The 22,652-nt window shown below is 44.1% G+C and overlaps 1 protein-coding gene across 1 annotated transcript; it reads right to left on the bottom strand.

The window, feature by feature from the left end:
• Positions 1-340: 340 nt before the first annotated feature.
• Positions 341-18,516, bottom strand: LOC144132586 (kunitz-type serine protease inhibitor bitisilin-3-like). The gene is made up of 5 exons (XM_077665079.1): positions 18,396-18,516; positions 16,148-16,186; positions 7,101-7,274; positions 1,593-1,766; positions 341-593 (listed from the first exon to the last, which is right to left on the bottom strand). Exons 1-5 carry the CDS (start codon positions 18,433-18,435, stop codon positions 589-591), a joined length of 432 nt encoding a protein of 143 aa, XP_077521205.1. The 5' UTR covers positions 18,436-18,516; the 3' UTR covers positions 341-588.
• Between the last annotated feature and the right edge of the window lie 4,136 nt (positions 18,517-22,652).

Genomic DNA, 22,652 nt, shown 5'->3' with positions numbered 1-22,652 from the left:
GGTTTTTCTTGTGTTTGGAATTGTGTTTCTTTGGGCGGCGCAAGCTTGTTCCGCTACTGGCGTTGCCTTTTGTAGATTTTTTGAGTTCTTGTCTAGTCACACACTGTATTTGTAATTAAATTTTGAACAAAAAATTAAACTATTCTCTCAAGCAAAAAATCAGTTTAAAAATCGCTTTTAAATTTTATTTTAAATAAAAAGAAGGAATTCGCAGAAGCTCCTCAATCCAACCGCGAAGAAGGTGAAGTTGTCATGGATTCAAGTTCCATTTCTTCTGTCGGCGTGAAGAAGAGCGCTAGGCTCAGGTAATACTAGGAAGATAAGATGCAGGAAACAACCCTTAGGGTTCCAAAGAGTATTTTATTTCATCTTAAAAAATGGCTTTCCGTTCATCTCTGCTAGTTCACTGCGGACATGTGGGCTCCTCGCCAGGTGTGGTTTCTCCGGGACTCCTGTCACCTCGTCTACGGCTCCAATCTGCTAAGATGGAAGGAAGCGGAAGTGTCCTGCTTGACAGTGTGGGAAATTCGATGACGCTGCCAGCCGGCGAGGGAACGGTGCAGTCCAGTGGAACTTCAGGCGAGCGCCTTAGGCTAAGAAACAAGAGCAACAAAGAAGGAAGGGATGTTTAAAGCAGGCGGACTAATGAGAACCTGTTTTCTAAGAGATCAATAACATCAAAATTATTACCACACGCTCAAACCGCAAAAAGAAGCAGGAGTAGCTTAGGCCACCTTATAAGAGGTATCTGTCAATATTGTCGTCAAAAAGGGGCTGAGAGTTGACTGTTGGCAACAAAAAAAGTTATTTTGCGAGCGATAGTTTTTTGTATGACCTTCATAAAGGTAAACAGAACAGGAATTATTGGCGCTTTGAGATATACTGGGAAATATAAGTTTTAAGAGGGCGTTTTCACGATGGAACTGTAACTAAGTCGGAATCTAAGCGTATGTAGTCCTTAACGACCACTGTGTGGTCATAAATGGGAGATACCTCCCTCTATGCCACATGCCGGAATTGGATGGGAGTAAGGGGTCCAAAGAATGCACGTTCTTGAGAATGCGCCATAAATACCCAAATCATCTAGACAGGCTTAGCAGAGTGTAGATGTATATTTGGAACTGCGGATGCAGTACAGCTCTCCCAACTTCGCTAGGGAGGAGAACGATATGTTTAGGAGGGCTTCCTGTTAACGACGTGGTTGAGTTACTCGCGCAGTTGTTCACGTTAGCGCACCAGCATGTCGCAAGTCACGTGACCACCTCGAGGTGAGCAACCATAACAGTAGGAGAAAACGCGAGAGCGTGAGGGAGATAGCACAATGTAATGAGGAAAAAGGGGCGGAACTTTGGGCACAACACGGCGCCATCATACGCACGCCACAGGTAGGGAGCGATGGACAGTTACGGATGTTAGGTGAATTGAGAGCTGCGAACGCGCATCACAAGCTTAATGCCGAAGCGAGCGTACAAATACTAGGTTTTTCAAATAGGATTGAAACTCTCCTTTCTACTCGTTCCGATATGCAGATGCCTACGTTGTATGCAATATGGACCGTGAAAGAAGTCATGCTGCGAGAGTCGGTCACTCACGAGAGCAAATGCGCTGGCAATCCTGGATGTTGCGGAAATTATTGGCATTGCCCATGCAGCCACCGTAGAAGAACTGCTCGCATGTTTGGCTTTCGGCGTTGTAGAAAAAGCGCGGGAAGTCCTTGTTGCAAGGACCCCGCTTTTTTGGGAGGTAGCAGATGGGCCTCGGACGCACTGCATGAAGAGGAGGATACAATGAAAAGTCTGTGCAGCCTCTCAATTATTGTTTTAACACTCCAATCAAAGCAGAATAATGACGTGCTTGCTAGCACAGAGATTTTTTTTAATGTAAACATTTACAGTTGTCTACGTTGGAAACGAAATGGTAGCCGGAAACACATACGCCTACTGAATTTATTTCCGAACCGCAAAAGATTTTCTACTCGCACTTGTGAAACTAATCATGTGCAAAAATTCTGATTGTCGTGGAAAATGGAGCCGAAACATATAATGCGATGGGCTGAGGGGTAGGCACGCTAAGGCCAAATATTGGTGAAACGGTTATAACCACAGCTCAAGTAGTGATACAACGAGATGGTAGAGCTTGCTGTTCAGTACAAAAACGTGAGTTCAGCCCAGAGTGACAAACGTTTACGTATGAACAGAAACTTCACACCTCTGCACGGTAGTTAACGTATTTGAAGTAGGGATGGTAGAGATTAGCGGCCACGCTTGACCCGGCGGACAAGCGGTAGTTTTTTCCTGGAAGCTCTGTGGGTGTGCGCGAACTAAGTTCGCATTGAGAAAAGACACAGGTCCGAATACATCAAAGTAGTTAGAACATAGTTCGTAAGCTTCGCTGTTTAGGCAGTTCATGTTACTTTTTTAGAACGCATTTAGTAATTTGCTGCTTCTATTACATTATGATTTGTGTCAAAGGTAAAAGACCCAATTATTACAAAATCGTTTTACAGAGGAGAAAAGAACAGCAACGCAAAGCCTCGCCAATTTCAACATTTTTCTATATTATAGAAGCTGAGGCACTATGGAGGCGATACAGTGATCGAAGCAGTCAGTCGTAGCAAGAAGGCGAGAAGAAAAGTCTTCGTTCGCGTGTGTATGGCCACTCTTGTGCGACACAGTAAAGTTGTGCTCTTGCAGGCGGAGAGCTCATCGTGCCAGAGGACGAGATGTACCACGCAGGCTGACGAACCAGCAGAGGGCGTGATGGTCGCTTAGAACCGTGAAATAGCGTGCATACTGGCAACGCCGAAACCGTTGCACATCGAATTCCACCTCAAGATATGCTTGCTCGTAACGGTAGAGTTGCGCTCAGGCTAACTGAGGGAGCGGCTGGCATTAGCAGTTACATAATGTCGGTCTGCAGAACGCTGGAGAAGCACAGCACCTACGCCAACATCACACTCGCGTCAGTGTAGACTTCGTCGGCTCGGAGGGGTCGGAGTGCCAGAGAGTCAGATGTTAAGTAAGCAGAAACTTGAGCTGGTGGAATTATACTCAGTTTGAAGTCCATTCGAAAGGATCGTCTTTTTTGAGAGTGACGTTAGATGGCGAGTGACGTCAGTTAATATTGCCATGAATCGGCGAAAGTATGAGCAGCATTCCAAAAAAACTTCGGAGTTCCTCTTGAGTTGGGGTCGCAGGAATGATGCAACTGCCGTAGTCTTCTGTTGATGGCGCCGAACTCCTTCACGGTCGACGAGATGACTGAGTATGTGTGGTTGACATTCTCCAAAGCGGCACTTTATAGAATGGAAAACAAGTCCAGCTGTTTGCAGGCAGTCTAACACAGGGGTAGCCGCCGGTTATGTTCACTGAAGGTCCGGCCGAAAATAGCAATATTGCCTAAGTAGCAAGTGCAGATTTCCCGCTTGAAGCCACGAAGCATAGCATCCATGTTTCGAATGTTGTAGGTAATTTACAGAGGCCAAAGGGCATGACGTTAAATTTGAGTATGTCAAACGGCGTAATAAACGCTATTTTCTCCTTGGCGGCGGGGTCCATCGGAAATGGCCAGTAGCCCGAACGCGAATCAACAGAATTGAATGAACACAATCTTTAATATGTATCTAAATGATATCTCTAACATTAACTCCGCTGCAAAATTTATTATTTACGCTGATGACATAAGTATATTTTTTACTGGAAATGATCTTGATCTCCTTGTTCAGGAATGCAATGAAACCATGTTAGAATTAAAAAATGTTCTGAATCCAAATGTATGCGTATATATGATAAGAAAACACAGGCTGTTATTTTTCGTCCTAAAAATAAAGTGCTTCCTTCCTCCATCGAGATTAAACAAAGCTCGCGATGTATAGATTTGGTTGAACAATTTAAATGTCTAGGAGTAGTTTTTTCTTCCAACATGACTTGAGATCACCATGTGGACCATATAGCAACGAAGCTGGCTTAACTAACCGGTGTCATAAGTCGGCTGAGATATGTTATTCTAAGAAAAATAAAGCTACTCCTCTATAATTCCCTTTTCTACTCCTATTTAAACTGCTGCCACTTAGTGTGGGGTACAGCCATGGATAGCTGTCTTCAACGTATCTATATTCTACAGAAAAAGTTCATTCGTCTTGTTTACAATGTCCCCTGGGCCTCTCCAAGCGCAGATCTCTTTTTGGAAAGTGGTGTGGAAAAAATTCACAACTTGTATAAGTGTCGTCTAAGTATCCGGTTTAAACTTGAAACACGTACGAATGTAAACTGCATACGTAACCTTGCTGAATTATATGCCCGAGAAACCAGCTACAGGACAATGTAGGCGGAGACCTCTGTAGTGCCGACTCCTCGAATAAATTCAGGTAGAGAACGCCTGCAAATCACTCTTCCTTCCATGTTAAATACACATGCATATAATAATTTTGACCTCTTTAGTTCGTTAAAAAAATCTTTGCGTGCTATGTAAGTAGACATGTAGAATAAGTTTATTTTTTTCTTTGCTATTGATCTGTGTTTGTCGAGTGCGAATGTCGATTCAATATTCTACAATGTTGTTTCACTTTATTTTGTAGCTTCATTATTGTATAAATGTTAATACGTTAACCAACTGTCTTTGTTTTATAAGCCTTGCTGTCAAGCCGCTGCCAAGCTAAACGGGGCTGCGGCTTTGTGAAGCTGTATCATAAAGCTTTTTCTGCGCCTCCACTGTGTGCACCTTTTCACGGCAGAAATAAAATTTTATTTGATATTTGATTTGATTTGAAGTACAGTGCAGAGAAAAGACAATGGAGAGCATCGTCGGTGCACGGCAGCAGACACACATCTTTTTTGAGTCAGAATTGAGGCTGCGGTTGTCCATGCAAAATCGCCATGTTCCACCTTTCTTTTTTCACCATAATCACGGGAAGTGCCCAGGGACTCCAGGACCCCTGAAATGTACTTCCCGCTTGAACATGCAATGGGATTGTTCTGCGTTGCCCTCAGACGGCGACACGCGGTACAGCGTTTAGCGTATCGGGTAGGCAGATCAGATGCGGTTCTTATGACGGGCACGGGACCGAGGAAAGCATAGCGAGCCTCGGGCTATGTGGAGCCGAAGACTGAGGCTTGATGGGAGAAGAGGTCCTTCAAGATCTGGCGCTGTGAAGTACTCAACAATGAGCAGTTAGTCTGATGAAGCTTCGGGTCAGCCGGAGAGTGGAGGCTGGATCGGCTGGGGCAGCCGCAACTGCCGTAACTGCAGAGCCACAGTGGTGGGCATCGTCGCGCTACATGAGGCTAGTTTCGAGCCCGCCCGAAAAACAACTGATTCAGCTGATCAATTCAGTACACAAAGTTCGGCTCGACCCTCTATCACCGAAACCGAGCAATACAGCACTGACACGTTTTTCTTCGCGCACTGTGAATGAAAAGGCGCTGCGGTAGCGTCAAATGACTCATGAGAGAGATGAGAGCAGGAAACATGGACGTACGCTGCGGTTCATGGCGGTACGACCGCATAAGCACAAACACAAAGAACGTTCTCATAAATTGCCGACCATTACAAAAGTTCACGCGGAAGACAGCCGCCAACACTCAGCGCTCCCGTGTCATAATCAAGAGTAGCACCACACAGAAGCAGAAAGTCAATCCCAGAATTGCGCTTTGAGTCGATCTAGAAAGTACACCGAATTCCGCGGAAATATCGTGTCATCCAAAGAAACCTTAACGCTACGCTCTTCGGCCGGAAACAACAACTACCCACTCACTCAAGAAAAGGTGGCAGTTTTGTCCCGAATAAACATAACGTTTTTCCCTAATAGTTCTTAAAAGATAAACGCATGACCGAAACAGGAACTCGCGAAGAAGCACTTGACACCGGACACGAGTGTCAAGTGTTTATCAGGTGTCAAGTGTTTCACCGAGACGGTGCCTCCGGTGAAAAGACACCATCAGCAAGCAGTTGACGGCGCTGCTCAAGCTTAAACGGCAGGCCCGGGAAGTTGTTTTTCTTCGCCCAAGTTCATTCTTGGCTGGTAGAATGTTACATCAGGTACATTACAAACACATAAATAATTAACAGATCCTGCATTATTCTGGGGCGTATTGAACTTATAATCACATGGAGATGTGAGAGTCCAGTCTCTTCCTCACTGCAAGCCGTTTCTTAGTGTACTGAAGAAATAATTTTATAACAAAATAAATGCGTATTTTGAAGCTAAGTATTGGATGTGGCTATAGAAGGCGGTACTTCGAGAGAAAGAGGGAGGACACTACTAACGTAATACGCAAAATTATCTAAAGCCAGATCCTTGTCCAGACATTGCTTGCAGCAAGGAGTGAGAGAGAACAATCTGCAGCAGATGATTATTTGTGAGCAAACGCAGCGTCACCCAAAACATCGCCTGAAGTGTGGTCATTAATTTAGCCAGAATAGAACTATGCTAAAAACAAAACGCGACTAGTGTGCGTGTTTGATGCACAAAAACTTGAGGAAGGAAGACAGCCTGTAGGAAAGGTTTGCAAAAATACGAAAACGCGAAAGCTGGTAACAGGGTCGTTGCAGAAGGGTATGTGTGTAATAACCGTTAAATGATCTTTCTGTTGTATTATAACTTCATCGGTGGCGTGCCTAATTTGCAAAACAGTAGGGTGGTGTGATTGAAGACGGAATGGCAGTAAAAAGAAGTTGCTTCCGCTTGCAACAAGACAGCGAAATACAGAGCAATCTTTTTTTGACGTAATTCAACGATGAAATTACTTGGTTTATTTCTAGGGGCAGGCTGCTGCATTCTTAGTTATGCCTCATATAATATATGCTCTAGTATGAGCACCTAGCATAGTTTGTTAACGTGTGGAGGGGTGCTTTCAGTTGATCTTGAGCGAACATGAATGACTCTCACGTCAAGCAATATGGTAAAAATGAAGATCAGTGGCGTTCACTGCTAGCATCCGAATAATATCGTCTACTTCACAGAAGTGGTTTAGTTGAGCAATAAACAAAGAATCATTGAAGAAGACATTGTCATAATTTCAGGTATTCGTTACGGTTATTTCTTTGTCTCTGGGCCCTCTTGTCTCTCCGCCGAAAGTGCGTACAGCACAGTGAAAACTCACGCTCGCAGCTGACACGGCACTCTTCAAGGGTCTCGTAGTTGTTGGGAATGCCCTCGCATCCTCCATAGATGAACTCCCTGCAGGTGCGGTTATCGGTGTCGTAGTAGAAGCGAGTGGAAGTTTCGTTGCATGGTCCGTACTCAGGTGGATCCGCGCACGTGAACTGGTCGTGCCCTGCAAACAGCGGGAATGACGGCAGGGATTTCACGGAAATAAGACTGGGCGCACTCTAAGAACAACTTCTGCTAATTCAAGTTTCTAAGTAAAAATCGATTTTGTAGCTATTTCTCGTTAAGTTGTTGTCTTGGTTTGTGAGAACACCCAGTTACGTTGTAGAAAATAGGATTTAAATTCTTTCCCACCGGTAAACTCAAACATATGGGGTCGCGAGCGGAAATTAATGCATCTTCACTACATAAACATAATTGAAAATGTTGCTTAGGCCCGGAGCGCTGCGCCTACAGCACTGTCTTAACGCCACGGCAGGTTGCATGTGAAAGTATTCGCTGGTCGCGATGCCTGTGTATCCATTTTTGATCTTGTTGAGGTTACAAAAACTCAATCTTCAGTGAAATTAGCATCCCACAATAGCGCGGTAGTGTGTCAATACCAGTCAGTACCTATTTCCTCAGTGTTGCTTTATGCCACATGCAAAAACAATGTGATATAGTTATAGATTTTTATTTGGGTATATAATAAGCTTTCATGAATGGACGAACGCTGAAAGGATAGCCATTCAGTTGAAGTTCATTATTTAAAGATTGATTTTTTTTCTCTAGCTCATATTTAAGAGAGTTACGAAGAATGATTAAGCTTTGATTTAGATTAATAACCTCGGAGCACATTATCAATGCCGATTATTGAACTAATATCACCCGGCAGCACTACCTTTTGGTTGAAAAGAAGTCGCATAAAGCTCATTAAATGCGTGAACTCAGAAGTTCTAGGCTTACTCCGCTCGTCGTGCGCTCAAGGACGCAGTGCTTGCAGACCATCCGCAATACAACCAATCCACTTGCTACCGAGACCAGCACGGGGACTCAAAGATTACTTGCAGCTAGAAGCATTCCCGTAGTGCCGTAGTACGTCTAACACTCTTTAGTTCAGTAATTATCACGCTTACAGACTTAACACATTTTTGGGATCCTCCCGATTTGCACCGTGCCTTCAACATTACGTATGCCAGATCGAAGGTCATACCAAGTGCTTAACGCTTGTTTGAAACCTGACCACTCCTTTCGTAGATTATTTAGTGCATTAAAGATCGAAATTCGCGGCACAAAACTCATGCACCGTCTTTCCTACGCGCAGTGTCATTTAGAATAAAGCTGGGATTAAAGGCAACCTCTATCATCGATTCTCTTGGTTTGTAAATATCGGGCTTACTGCCTGCCGTTGATTATGTGGCCAAGTGATTACTAGCATCAGCGCATGCAGATCATTCAAGCGCATTGGTAGAGTTCTTGTGTCTGTACGTCATGAAGCAAAGCTGAACTTCGAAGTCATTACGAGCGCGAAATGTTTTTTCGCTGCATATATTCTGCAGTTCTTTTTACTAACGTTTTGTAAAATGTGAGCCGACTTGTCATGCGCACCCTCAGTAGGTGAAGAAGTTAGCTGAAATAGATTTTATGCGTGTACAGAGAGCTGTCCTTGAGGAAGTAATTAACGCTGAAGTAACCTAACATCTCAACGTAAACATTGTAGAGCTCGAAATGTGGAATGTACATGTTTGAAAGACTCACAGGACATGACCGTAGCGCAAGTTTCCAGGTTTAACTGGCGCTTCAGAAGGGATGAATTTCACAAAACCGATTTACATGGCGAACGGATGGGAGTTGTGAGCTAGCATGATCACGGCCTTTTGAGCCCCCAAGTGTGTGTTCTTATGTGTTCGATATCTTTGACTAAATCTTTGTTTTACGTGACGAGACCGATGCAAATGTTTCCAGGCACTGTGCTGGCTCTTGCGCAGCAGCGGGATTGTGGTGGGTTCCTGCGCAGGGAATTTGGGTCGAGTGTTGACTTGTAGAAAATAGGACATGTTTACTCCAGCCATTTGCGGCGAACACCGACATGAGCTCAGGCAACGCGACAAGCACAGCGAGCAACACATGAGCGCGCATCAAGCCAACCAGGCCTAGCCACATGCAGTGGCCACTGCCGACAACATCGGAGAGTTCACAACAGCTCGGCTAACGTCTGTTTGATGTACGGACTCTGTAAAAAAATATATACAGACCAAGGGGTCTGCTCCTGAGCCCTGCGGCGCGGTTCCGCTTGCATAGTCATGGATTCCCCTACTCTCATGAAGGCGGGAGGAACAGAAGTTATCAAGCCTCCCAAGCTTAGGACAATCAAATGTGCTTAAAGCTCTTGCTACACGGCTTGGAAACAAGCCCCTTGGGCTGTATATTTATGTCAAAGACTGCACATACGTTTCAGGAACATCCCACAGGTGGGATGACATTAGAAGCTGCCAAAAAAGGGCGGAGTTTGTTTATGAGCGGGACACCCGCTCCATCAAACCAGAGCAAAGGCTACTAACAGGTAACACTCAAACATGCTCTGACATCAGCAATGACGCCGATTGAGGCGGCAGCCACTAGAACATGCAATAAATGTATAGTGCATAACGCCACTCGGGATATCGCAAACACCTTCTCTACTGATGTAACACTGCTATCACCTCTCCATATTTCCTTTACCCTCCCCTTTTTTATTTACATGAACAGTAAAGGAGAGGTTGGTGCTGCATAGAGGCTCCGGCTACTCCTCTTCACTAACTCATCGCAACCACTTAGTCCGACCATGTACAGTTAAACATAACATAAAACAAACACAAACAGTACACAGCATATAAATGAAATACAAGCGCCAGGAAAAGTAACATTAAAGAGTGAAGAAAACCAGCTTGAATGTTAAGAGAACAGTACACAATACAATATACATAAGAGATATGAATAAACAAAGACAGAAGAACAAGAAGTAAGCTTATTTGCAGTAGACACAGCAAAAGTAAATAACGCTGTTATAGTACTCGGTCACAAAAAAAAAACAGAAGAAACAAAATAAGTTTGTTTGCAGCAAACACAGAAACAGCAAATAACATATTGAAGCACTCCCACACAGAAAGGTAAGAGCTCTGGCATTGACTCCAATTCTACTAAGCTAGTACTTCCCAAGGATGCCGCTGTCCTCAAGGAATGCTATCAATGCCACAAGTGCTCGCTTTTGCAGTTGACAAGTCGGCCACGGGTCTAAGAGCTTTTGTAGACTTAAAGGCCTTTTCTCAAGAGCGCTCAAGTCGGTCTTCAATCGCGAGCTGAGTTTGTCGTGCACTCGCCTACCCAATAATAGGTGAGTCACAACCTCAGTTTCTTGGCCACATGCCCACCGTGGTCTTTTTGCGCGGCCACTTCTATTACGAAAGTGCTTCGTGTAAGCCCTTCGTAAACGCGAGCCATGAAGGTGTGTTGGTAAAAATCTTGTGATAGATAATAATAATAATAATAATAATAATAATAATAATAATAATAATAATAATAATAATAATAATAATAATAATAATAATAATAATAATAATAATAATAATAATATAATAATAATAATAATAATAATAATAATAATAATAATAATAATAATAATAATAGTTTATTTCCATCACCATGCAGTGTTGGAGGGGATCGGGATAAAAGCGGTTAACGCTTGACAAGGTCCCCACCCCCGTACAGGAAGTGGGCAGTGGCATTCGACGGCACTTCACTGAAAAAAAATAGTCAATCACCAATGTGTGTAGAAAATCAATAAGGGTTGAAGCAATAACAATAAAAGCAACGACAAAAAAAGAAACGCTGAAAGCGCTGAAAAAAAAATGTTCAAAGTATGACTACTAGAAAAATGTGGCTTCAAAAATAAAATAGTCGAGGAGGTCAGAGCTGCTAATGTTTTCTATATCAATATTTGCAGCGATTAATCTATTCAGAAGTGAGGGAAGTTGAAATGTTACTATTTGACGTCCATAGTTTGTTCTCACTACAGGTACTACACAGTGTGGTATGCGACGGCGTGGGTATGTGCACTGAAATAACTGAATCGGGGCTAAGTGAGATATATTTGTTATGCGTCTTCTTTGTTCTATTTTATAGGTGCGCAATAGTTTATAAGCATGCAGGTTGAAAACATTAATAATCTTGTGCCTGGAAAACAAAATTTTAGTTGAGCATCTAAGTGGCAGGTTATGACCAATTCTGAGGGCCCTGTTTTCCAGAACAGCAAGTTTTTTCAGACTCGTTCGTGTAGCAGTACCCCATACTAATGAACAGTAGTTTAGATGTGAGCGAAATAATGCACGATACAATAGAAGTTTTACCTTTTGTGGGAGACAACATTTAAGACGCGTCATAAATCCTATGGCTCGAGATGTCTTTAATACTATATGATTTATGTGATCGTCCCATAGCATATCTTCAGTGAATATTACGCCAAGCGATTTAAATGACTTTACTGACTCAATCTGGTCTCGGTTGTAACGTAGTTCACCGAATTCGCTTCACTTTTTGTTTTTTGGATGAAAAAGTATTGCCTTATATTTTGTTGCATTAACTGAAAGAAGATGGAATATTAAACTGCACAACGGATCAATGAACTGCATGATCAGAACCTGTATGGTTTGGGTCAAGCTGCACCTTTTCGTTCATTTCATAACGCATGGTCTTCAAGAAACGGCGCAGTGCACCTCTCAATAACGGAAGGCCAGAAGTGAGGGAATTGGAGTGTGCATGCCTATCCGCTGCATCCGCCTCAGTGTTTCCAGGAATAAAGGAATGTCCGGGTATCCACTGGAAAACTACAATATGCTGCTTTTTGATAGCCTGGAAATTTATTTAAGAACTTTGTATGTCAGCCCAGCTTTCCATGGTATGGAACTTGCGCTGCTAGGAGATTTCAGTGCGGATTTCGAATCGCTAAAGATTATCCACATACGCGAGTCTCGCACCGAATAGATGAACTGGAGGGCCAAATAAATAGCGTAAATCTAAGCAGTCGTTGATTTGGTCGCGTGAGCCAGTTTACATGCCCGTCGCTAATTCAGGTGAGGAATCACTAATGCTGACGCTGATGAATTTTGAAGACTGGAACCGTCAGTATACTCATGAATGTAACCGGGTCCGCTTGTGCTAACTGCTAAGCAGCGGATATCATCATGTCACGTTTCCTAATTATGCTTCCGACAGACAACAGTATTGTAGGGGTAACTAAAAGCCAAGGAGGGACTTTCTGTGTCTCCTTTCCAAAATTCATAACACGAAAGTACCTGACGGTGGTGTTGAAACACTTGATGTTCATGATCTCCAACTCGTTCATGAAGCGCGGAAGCTAATGGGTACCTTTCATGCTGAGTTATCAGGCGGAAAATGTGCCTGCAGGTCCCTTTTGTTTGTAACACTTCTACGGAGGCTGCCGTGTCTAAGCAATTACCAGAGCGCTGGAAATCGCTTGAGGAGCTTGGCTTGTCTCGAGCTCGGCACATCATCAGTGGGCCGTCCCTTCTGCGGCCTGGGGTCATGTTTGCGTGTCACTTCGCTCGTACGGACACTCTTCTTTATTTCACCATCATTGCCCCCAATCTACCTTCCAGAGTGTAATGCGATAGCATTAAACATCACTCCAGCGCAAGTACCCCTTCTCTGTCACTCAAGTTCTGCCCACATGACCATACAACCACAGGCTACCCGTCGAGTTTTTCTTTTTCTATAATCTACATCAATATACGCAGTTTCCTTCCAAAGCGCGAAGCCCTGTCTAATCTCTTGTCATCTTCATGCAGCAACATATTAATCTTAACTGAAACGTGGCTGACAAGCGACGTGGCAGATAATGAAATCCAACGTTTACCGCATTGATCGTCAAGGCACACGCGGAGGAGGTGTCCTTATTGCCATTAACAACCAGATATCATGCTTCCATGTTAACATTACTTCAGTTCTAGAAATATTGTGGTTAAAATGTTGTGCTCCACCGGAAACAGTTCTACTTGGCGTCTGATACAGGGCCCCCAACAGCAACCCAGGATTCGCGCTTAACCTGAACGATGCACTAGTCCAAGTTACTAAAAAACACCCTGGTGCGCAAATTGTTCTCCTAGGCGATTTTTACTAACCTGGCATCGATTGGCAAAACGTAGGCCCACTAACCGCCGGTAACGCTGAAGCAGGAGCATTCGTAGATGTTTGCTTAAATTTTAACCTGACGAAAATGGTGCTCGAACCGACACGTGTCGCTCACGGATCTTCAAATATTCTGGAATTAATACTGACCAACAAGCTTGAAAGCTTATCATCGATTACTTACCTGCGTGAAATCAGCGATCATAAGGTTATCTATGCCATATTCAAGTTCTCCCCCACACCCCTCCAAACGTTCAAGAAAACTATCCGTATGTACGACAAAGGCAATTACGAAGAAATCAACAACGAGCTAGAAGCATTCCTGCCTTATTTTCAATCCATATTTCATCACCGGTCTGTCAATGATAACTGATCAATTTTCATAAAAAAGATCGAAGAACTGGCAAACAAATTTATTCCCTCAATCAGTTATCGAGCAAACCACCAAAAACCGTGGTTTTCACACAATCTTAAGCGATAAGAAAGAAGAAAAAATCGGCTTTATAGTGCAGCGAAACGGAGCCCAGGCGCAGATGCATGGGATCGGTACTATCAGGCCGAGGATACGTATTGCAATGCAATTGGCTGCGCCAAACAAGCATTTTTTCAAACTGATCTACCAAAAAGCCTAACGAATAACCCCAGGAGGTTTTGGGCAATAATAAATGCGCAAGCAACTCGCACCATGCCTCCAAGGAATGCCGCAGGCGAGGATGCCAGTGACACTGAATGTGCCGAGATATTTAACCGCGCGTTTGTATCTGTTTTCACAAACGAAACTGCCTCACTGTTGCCCACTCCACCTACTCTACCACTGCCAGCAATGTCGCCCATCGAAATCAGAGCGCAGGGTATCTAAAACATTATCGACAGAATTAAACTTTCGTCAGCCGCTGGAGTGGACAGAATGAACTCAAAAGTACTGAAAAACACAAAACAAATTTCTGCCATTTATCTCTCAATATTGTTTTTGCAATCGCTGTCGACAGGAACCTTACCGGACGACTGGAAGATGGGGAGGGTCATCCCGGCCCACAAATCAGGTAAAAAGGAATCTCCGCTAAATTATCGTCCCATCTCCTTAACCAGCGTGCATTGCAAAATCATGGAACATGTCATCTATTCCCATATCATAAACTTCTAGATTCAAACAACTTCCTTTATCCGGCTCAACACGGGTTTCATAGGGGGTTCTCCTGCGAAACCCAACTGGCAATCTTCACTCACGACGTGCATGCTAACCTTGACCGCAACCGGCAGACCGATGCGTTATTGATAGATTTTGCGAAGGCATTTGACAAGGTACCTCACCAGCGCTTAATAATAAAACTCGCCATTTTAAATTTACACCCTAATATCCTGCAATAAATTTAAAAAATTTCTCAGTTCTAACCGCTCTCAGTTCGTTTCTATTACCAACCAGTGCTCAAGCGCTTTCCCTGTTCAATCTGGCGTCCCTCAGGGATCTGTGCTCGGGCCACTCTTGTTTCTAATATATATTAATGATCTAGCTTCACATGTGTCACGTAAAATTCGTATCTTCGCTGATGACTGCATAATGTATCGCACTGTCACTAACATTTCTGATCAAATGACCCTTCAAAACGACCTTAACAGCGTCCATAAATGGTGCGACCGCTGGCTAATGACGATAAATGCTAACAAATGCAAACTCGTTTCCTTTCATCGACAACACAACCCCCTTATTTTTTCCTATGCAGTTGCTAACTCGTTTATCGAAAGCGTCCAATCGTTCGTTTAGGTATCTTGGTGTCACCCTCTGCAGCGATCTTTCTTGGCGAACACACATTACCACAATCATATCTGCTAACAGATCTCTATGATTCATGAAACGTCATCTTTGTCATGCGCCGCAACACGTGAAGCTTCTCGCCTATAAAACCCTCTTGAGACCCAAATTTGAGTACGCCAGCCCCATCTGGAGCCCATACCATGCATGCCTAACAAATGCACTCGAATCAGTTCAAAAGCGCGCCACTCGTTTCATTCACTCTGCGTATTCATACATCACCAGTGTTTCAACTCTGAAGAAGAATTCCGATCTTGAAAGCCTTGCAGACCCCCGGCGCATTGCCAGCCTCTGTTTCCTCCACAAATTTTTCCATAGCTCCCTAAATCAACCACCCTACATTATTCATCCGAACCGCATATCTCACCGCACTGCCCATCCGTTTCAGATTGCCCGCCCTGTGTCCCGTACTGCAACTTTTTCAGGCTCATTTTTTCCCCGAACTGTTGTGGACAGGAATGCCCTCCCCACCGATATCGCTGCCATCACGCACCCGTCTGTATTTTCAGATACTGTAGGCAGTTATTACAAGAAATGACTTGTACTTGTTGATGAATATGTTAACCCACCTCTTATGTAATACCCCCTGAAGGGGGTCTTTAAGGTGAATAAAGTGAAGTGAAGTGAACTGGTGATTCTCTATATTAAATTCATAGATTGCGGTGAGTCCATAGAACTGCTTCCGAAGTGGTGCAGCTGTTATGCGATGCCGCAAAGCCCCGAGGGGTGGCTGTTTCAAACAGAGCCACCGCTGGGGCTTGTGATACCCATATTGCTTTTCCTGAGTAACATTTTGCGGCTAATCTTTATTTTAACTGGCACCTCCTATGGTGGACTTTTTGCTCACAATCCAGTGGGCAGGTTACCACCTGCCGCAGTGGGTAGGTTGTCATGACTTCAGGAGGCCACGCAACCTAGGTGGTTGGTGGGCCTGTCGCTTTTTCTCTTACAACGGCACTACCGATGACGACGGCGGAGCAATGGGAGCCAGAACACTCCCGCGTTAAAAGCTTCTGAGCCGATGAGAATAACCAGCACCGCAGTACTGATATTCTTTGTCTACGTACCTAGCGTGGGCTTCACAGCAGCACTGGCGACCAAGGAGCCTGCAGAAGGAACAGAAAACAGTATGGCTCATATCGACAAGCTGTTGGCTCACTACATTTAAGATGTTATATCAATTTAGAGAACTTAAGCAGAGTTCTGTTGTTATAGTATGGACGCAACTTAGCGGGTGAAATTTCTGACGCTACTTTGGCCGCTCACACCTTTCTAGGAGCTTGAATTTTGAGAGTTGTACTTTATTTCTGCATCTAGGTAGAGTTCATATGAATAAAACAAAATGTTGCAGTTGCTTATATTTTTCTCAAATAACCATCATCTGCAATCAACGCCGACTTTCAACAGTGGCAGAAAGTTAAAGCAGTTTAAAACGACCACTTCTACCACAAGATCTCCCATGGCAGCGCTGTCGCTCAAGTGGAGTCCCCTAGTTTGCAGGCGAAATGGCATTAATTATTCAGCATTTCTAGCTTTCCATTGATAGCTCTTTGCTTCCCTGTGATTTAAGCTGTATATTATGAGAATTGCATTGCTCGTGGCATCTGTTCATGACGCCATGACCGTAGCTGTCACGGTACGGCAGCGAACAATTTTTGCAATGGATTACAAATACTCATTAAATGTCTTCAGCAAAGTGCAGACCTGACTGATTGGTTTAAAGTCTGAGCAGTTGGCGCTATTGTTCTTTTACGTTGCATATATGGTGTGCTGAGTTTGCTTTACACGCTGCGCCTAGCCAGCCTTAACTTGGGGATTCTTCTAAATAAAGTTTTTTTTTTCATTCACACACCCCACAACATTTGGGTGCCCGCCTCGGCTGCGGGAGGTGGTTGGTTCGAAACCCACCGCCGGACACCCACCGGTAAAAATGGGTACAAGCGGCCCCCGGCCTGGCACCCGGCTTTCTTTAGGGGTGTTCTTTTGGGAGAAGCTCCGTAAACCCCGCTGCGCCCCTCGAGGGCGAAGCTCCAATTTCGGACAACCTCGCAGCTGCTAAAGGTAGTACCCTTCGGCCAACGTGGTTCGAGTGAGAAGGTTCAAGATCAATGTTCAAGATCAAGGTTCAAACCTTGATCTATTTGCTGCAGTAGCAGCCGTAAAAAGAAAGGTCACAAATGGGCTTCTACCGCACGAGGCGGATTTAACGTTGTTGAGGGCGGAACTTCTCGCTGATCCATCAGAGCAACTGTGGTCAAGACCCTTTTTCCAAGCATCTCACCCAGAAAAGCCGAGCACCAGGCCGGGGGAAATTTTGTACCCATTAAAAACCAGTGGGTACCCGGCGGCACTGGGGATCGAACCCAGCACCTCCCGAATGCGAGGCGGATGCTCTACCACAAGGCCACCGCTTCGGTCAAAGTTGCTCACAAAGTTGTTCACAGTTGCTCTGATGGATCAGCGATAAGTTCCGCCGTCAACAACGTTAAATCTGGCTCATGCGGTAGAAGCCCATTTGTGGCCCTTTTTTTTTCTCACAAAGTCGGGCAGCCGAAAAGCCGGACTAACCCATGACCGTAGTGATACTCTGAATCGCTACTGACGAAGGACCATAGTGTTTGAACCTGACGCTTGTTAGAGCGTACGAGTCTTGAGTCGAACTCTTCACTGGGGAGTGAAACACGAACCACCTTTGCAGGCTGAGTTGTTCGAAACTGGGTTTGCCCCCGAAGGGGCGCAGCGGGGTTTGTGGAGCCTGCTCCAAGCACACACCCCTGAAGAAGCCGGGCGCTGGGCCGGGGGTGGCTTGTACCCATTTTTACCGGTGGGTGTCCGGCGGTGGGTTTCGAACCAACCACCTCCCACAGCCGAGGCGGACGCCCAGACCACTAGGCCACGAAAATGTGCTCAAAGACCCATTTTCCAAGCCTTTCACCCTAAATAAGCCGAGCACCTGACCAGGGGAAAGCTTGTACCCATTGTATCACCGGTGGGTACCCGGTGGTACTGGGGATCGAACCCCGCACCTTCCGCATGCGACCACTTGGCCACCGCAACCACTTGACCATACAACTTTTTCAGTCGTCTAAAACATATTTCGCTGCCTCTGAGCGCTGTGGTTCCTTCATCGTCTGGCGATTTCTGCAAAACTGTATGGCAGTTATTGCATTCTACAAAGAAATAACCTCAAATTCAACAGATTCATTTAATATGACCCAAGTGCAAGGAATCGAATTATCAACATGACATCGCAATTTTTCATACAAAATGCGAAACTGCCGATCTCACCATCCGTATTCATGCTTTCCGACTCACCGTATACTGCTGCTATCACTACACGCACGGCAGTCTTCATGGTGCTCCTGCGAATAGTCTGCTGTAGCTGGAGATTATTGCGTACATAGCAAGACAGGAAAGCGAGCAGTGAATATCCTTCGTTGGCTCACTCAGCGCTTTTCTGCACAACAAGGAAGGCAACTGGTCGGTGCCCCTTTCTTGCGCTATCGGCGCGAAGCGCACATCCTGCAACACGTTTTATCAGCCGGGACCGACGCTTACACCGCCATTATTAGAGGTCCCCTTGAGTATTTTTATCAGACACTTACTGTGAAGGGCCAGGACCTATAGAGTGTATTAAGGGTAGTGTGCAGCTTTAGTGTTTGAGCACCGCATATGCTTCACAAGCCTTGTTTAACATTCCCCCAGTGCCACTGAAATCCAGAACGGTGTAACGATAATTATTAGCGCTTGTTTTTTGTGAGAGTCTACTTTTTGTACCTCTTCAGTTTGTGTACGGTACTAACAACATATTATTATTAGAGGTGACAGAGAATAAATATTTGGGCCTATGGATTACTAACAGCCTTTCGTGGTCAAAACACATAGATGCTGTCAGAGCAAATTCAATGCAGAAACTCTTTCTTGAGACGCTCACTAAAGTCATCCCCACCTAGTGCTCGTCTATTTGCGTACAATTCCTTCATGCGTCGGTTACTAGAATATGCTGTAAATCATCCGGGACCCTTTCATGTTAATAAACATTCACAAACTAGAGCGAATACAGCATAAAGTAGTTAGATTTGTTTTTTTAACTCATATGGCCCTGCATCTCTAAGTGAGCTCGTGAGGCGAAGTGGGTGACCCCCTGTCATTGAGCGCAATCCTGTTTGTCGATAAAATTATTCTGCCAGCTTATAAAAGGTAATTATAAAGTTAATACCTCTAAGTATTTTGCTTACTCCACAGGATATAACACGAGCCAAAGCATGCACTAAAAATAACCCCTTTTAACGGGTGAAATAACAGCTTTAAATACTTTTTTTCCGATGACAATTACTGAATGGAATAAACTTAATAGCGAGACTGTTAATCATAATTCTTTACTGATGCTCGAAAAGTGCCGGCAAATGTTATGAATTTCAGTGTGTTTATATGCTTGTATTTTGATTGTTTTTTCCCACCCTGCTATGATCTGTACTAGATCGCAGTATCTCTAAATGAGAAAAAATAATAAATAAGTACAACTACCATTCAACTAATGCAATAAATTCTACACTTATTACAATTATTCCGTCAAGATCCGTTGAGGTACTGAACGTAGGTTTATATGCTTGACAGCTCAAGCACATGACGAGCAAGGCAAACTCTTCTCTCCCGTTAATAGCCAAGAAGGCAAGCAGAAGTTAGCGGCATAATAAATACAAGGAAAAAGTTGGTGTATTCTATAGAATGAAGTCTCGCTTAATCTGATTCATACCGAGTAACAGAAATTGCACGTTGTTTTAATGCAGTGAATAACGCATTCTATACCATCCGTTCGCAATACGAAGGTCTCCTTTTTTATTGCTGTGTAACCGTTAAGCTCCGAGCCAATGGAAACAGTCGAATGTTGCTGTAAGTGCTGGATGGCACAATGATGATCAATTTTCACAGCGATTGGGTCACGGGTAAGTGTGAAAGCCTGCGAAAATTCACAAGCTCATGGTCACACGGCACTCTGACGCAGTGGAGCATCTTGAATGAACAAATCCTCATGTCTGCCTAAATTTCGAGCTCTCTGTGCACTGCTTGACAGACAACCAAGTAAAACGTCACTTGTCAGATCTACTGAGTGAGCATATTCAGGGGCAAAATTTTGTGCGAAACGAAAGCATGCCCTGAAAGCTTAAAAAGGGCGCTAAAATAGAAATAAAGAAAAATTCTAGTAGCCGGGAATGAATTACCTAGGAAAACTACGAAAAAGAAATGGACACGAAAAAATTGAAACACCTCTGGGAATGTAAAAATGACAGCATCTGACGCTTAGGAATGGAATGTGTGGATATGTACGCCACTATTCTGATTGCAAACGGTGCGACGGTAGGCAGTGAGAGCATTTTAGTCGACATTCTAAGCGAAGAGGCTCGAGCAAGCAATGCCGCGCCGGTCGCGTTCATCCCCCCTTCACTACATGGCAGCTCCTGCTCCTCTTACCACTGTAGCCGTTCCGGCCTCCACACTTTCGGTATCGCCCTAGTGAAGCCTCGACCGCTTCTTTCGAACCAACTTGAATGGCTGGCCCACGTTCATAAGGGCATGCGGGGCTCAGTGTGCCGTGCGGGGCTATCACTGACATGTGTACATTGCAGGCTACCTGCAAATTGCATTTCTGATTTTTTGCTAATGTAACGAGAAAATATATAAGCCTTTCTTCCAGCAAATTCTTCGTCTTGCTGGCTTCGTAGAAACCGCATTCCTCCCTGATCGCACGTACTAAATTCAACTACAATTCTACGATGAACAGTGGCTTGTCTGTATACCCCTTAGAGATCAGACCTACCCCGTGAGAGTCAAGTTGAAATCGTATCAAATTCAGATAAATGTGCGTGTTGTATATAAGAAAAACAAACGAAATAAATAACCTTAATACTGGACATCTAAGTGGAGAGCAGGGTTTTTTTGCGCAAGAAAAAATCTAGACCATTTTCAAAAATTGACGCGTTGCCGTTATTTATTACAACCGAAAAATATGAATCTATCGTCACTTCAAGCGAAGCGCTTGAGAAATGTTTGACTAAAATACGCTTGGTTGACCGGAAAAGGTCCATAACATTTAGGGGCAGGGATATGCCTTCGGACACTCTCAACCGATGTTACAGAAGTACTATCTCGGAAATACGTCTCAATGCAACAAGACAAGCAATCTTGGCATGTAAACGGCATGATATAACCATGACGTGCTTTCATTGCCATTCATTAGAGCACGCGCTAGACCGACTTTCACCTCCACAAATTTGGTCTCTTCCGGCATGAAATAATAGAGTTATCGGCGTCATTTTTCTTTCTCTCCTCGTGCAGAACTTTCTTCCCAATTACGCGTTAGGAACCTTTTTTTGTCTTAGTATAATAGAGATGCAATTCCTTTTTCCTTTCTTAAGAGTTATGCTTCAAGTCATGAAATATTTCTTTGTAATATTATGCACCTGTTATATTGCGGTGATTTCTCCCTGTAAAAATCCCGGAAAGGACTCATAGTATTTCTGAATAAATAAATATCCTGTGACTAAATTTAACATGCCGTGCAGGCGACCTGCTCTCTCCTTTGCAACGGGACAAAGAAATGACCGTGGCCTCACCTGCGACCGGGCAGCGAGGAACAGAGAGCCAGTAACCATGGCAACATATCACGTGAGAGCCTTTAGCGCAGGATTATTGGCATGCCGGTGATGCCACGCGTCATCCCGGTGTGTCATTGCTGTCTGCTTCCGGCTGGTGTCACCACACGCCGCTCGGGACCAGCTGCTTTCTCGCTGCCCTGTCATCGTTACGGCAAGGCGGAACTTCCTCCGTGAATCTCTCGCAACTGAAGATGGCCTAACTTTTATGGCCGCGATTAATCAGTAGTCCAGCCTCACCAAACCTAGTGCATTATTTATGCATTAATTGCACTTAGCGCTGATTGTTTATGGATTCGAGAAGACATAGCGCAAGCTGACATCCCTGCTTCATGTTTAGCTACTCAACGCAAAGCATCAGCCTTTCTTTCCGATAATAACGTAATAATAATTATATCAGCAGTCAATAAATGCTCACCGCTCCAATCATCCACGCGAAAATATGATACTCCCAGTTCCCTATAGATACCTACTCTCTCTTAAACTCTCTGAGGAAAATAAAAAACATGCATCAGAAAACTAAATGCCAGCCGTTCACTCTTCGTCTTTTATTGAGATATAAAAGGTATTCCAGTATACTAACATCCCTTCTAAAAAAAGCTAAACGATGTTATTATGAAAAGCAGTTATCCAGACATACTAACAATTCCAAACAAATATGACAGCTGCTTGATGGATTTCTGAACATTCGTAAGTCACCTAATGTTGTTAAATCCATTTTTCAATGTAGTGTTACTTTGTCTGTGTCCGAGCAAATGGCGAATATATTTAGCATTCATTTCTTCAATTCATCTAATTGTCCTTTGTCTTCGTTGAGCACACCTTCTCTTAAGCGCTGCCCTCACTCCTTCTTTCTTACCCCCACGTGTCCAGCCGAAATTCTATACGTAGTTGCTAATTTAAAGACGACCGGCCCCAG

The sequence above is a fragment of the Amblyomma americanum genome, chromosome 5 (genome assembly GCF_052857255.1).
Source record: "Amblyomma americanum isolate KBUSLIRL-KWMA chromosome 5, ASM5285725v1, whole genome shotgun sequence".
Classification (NCBI taxonomy): domain Eukaryota; kingdom Metazoa; phylum Arthropoda; class Arachnida; order Ixodida; family Ixodidae; genus Amblyomma; species Amblyomma americanum.
The sequence above is the reverse complement of the archived record's forward strand: the minus strand, read 5'-3'. Positions and strand labels throughout refer to the sequence as shown.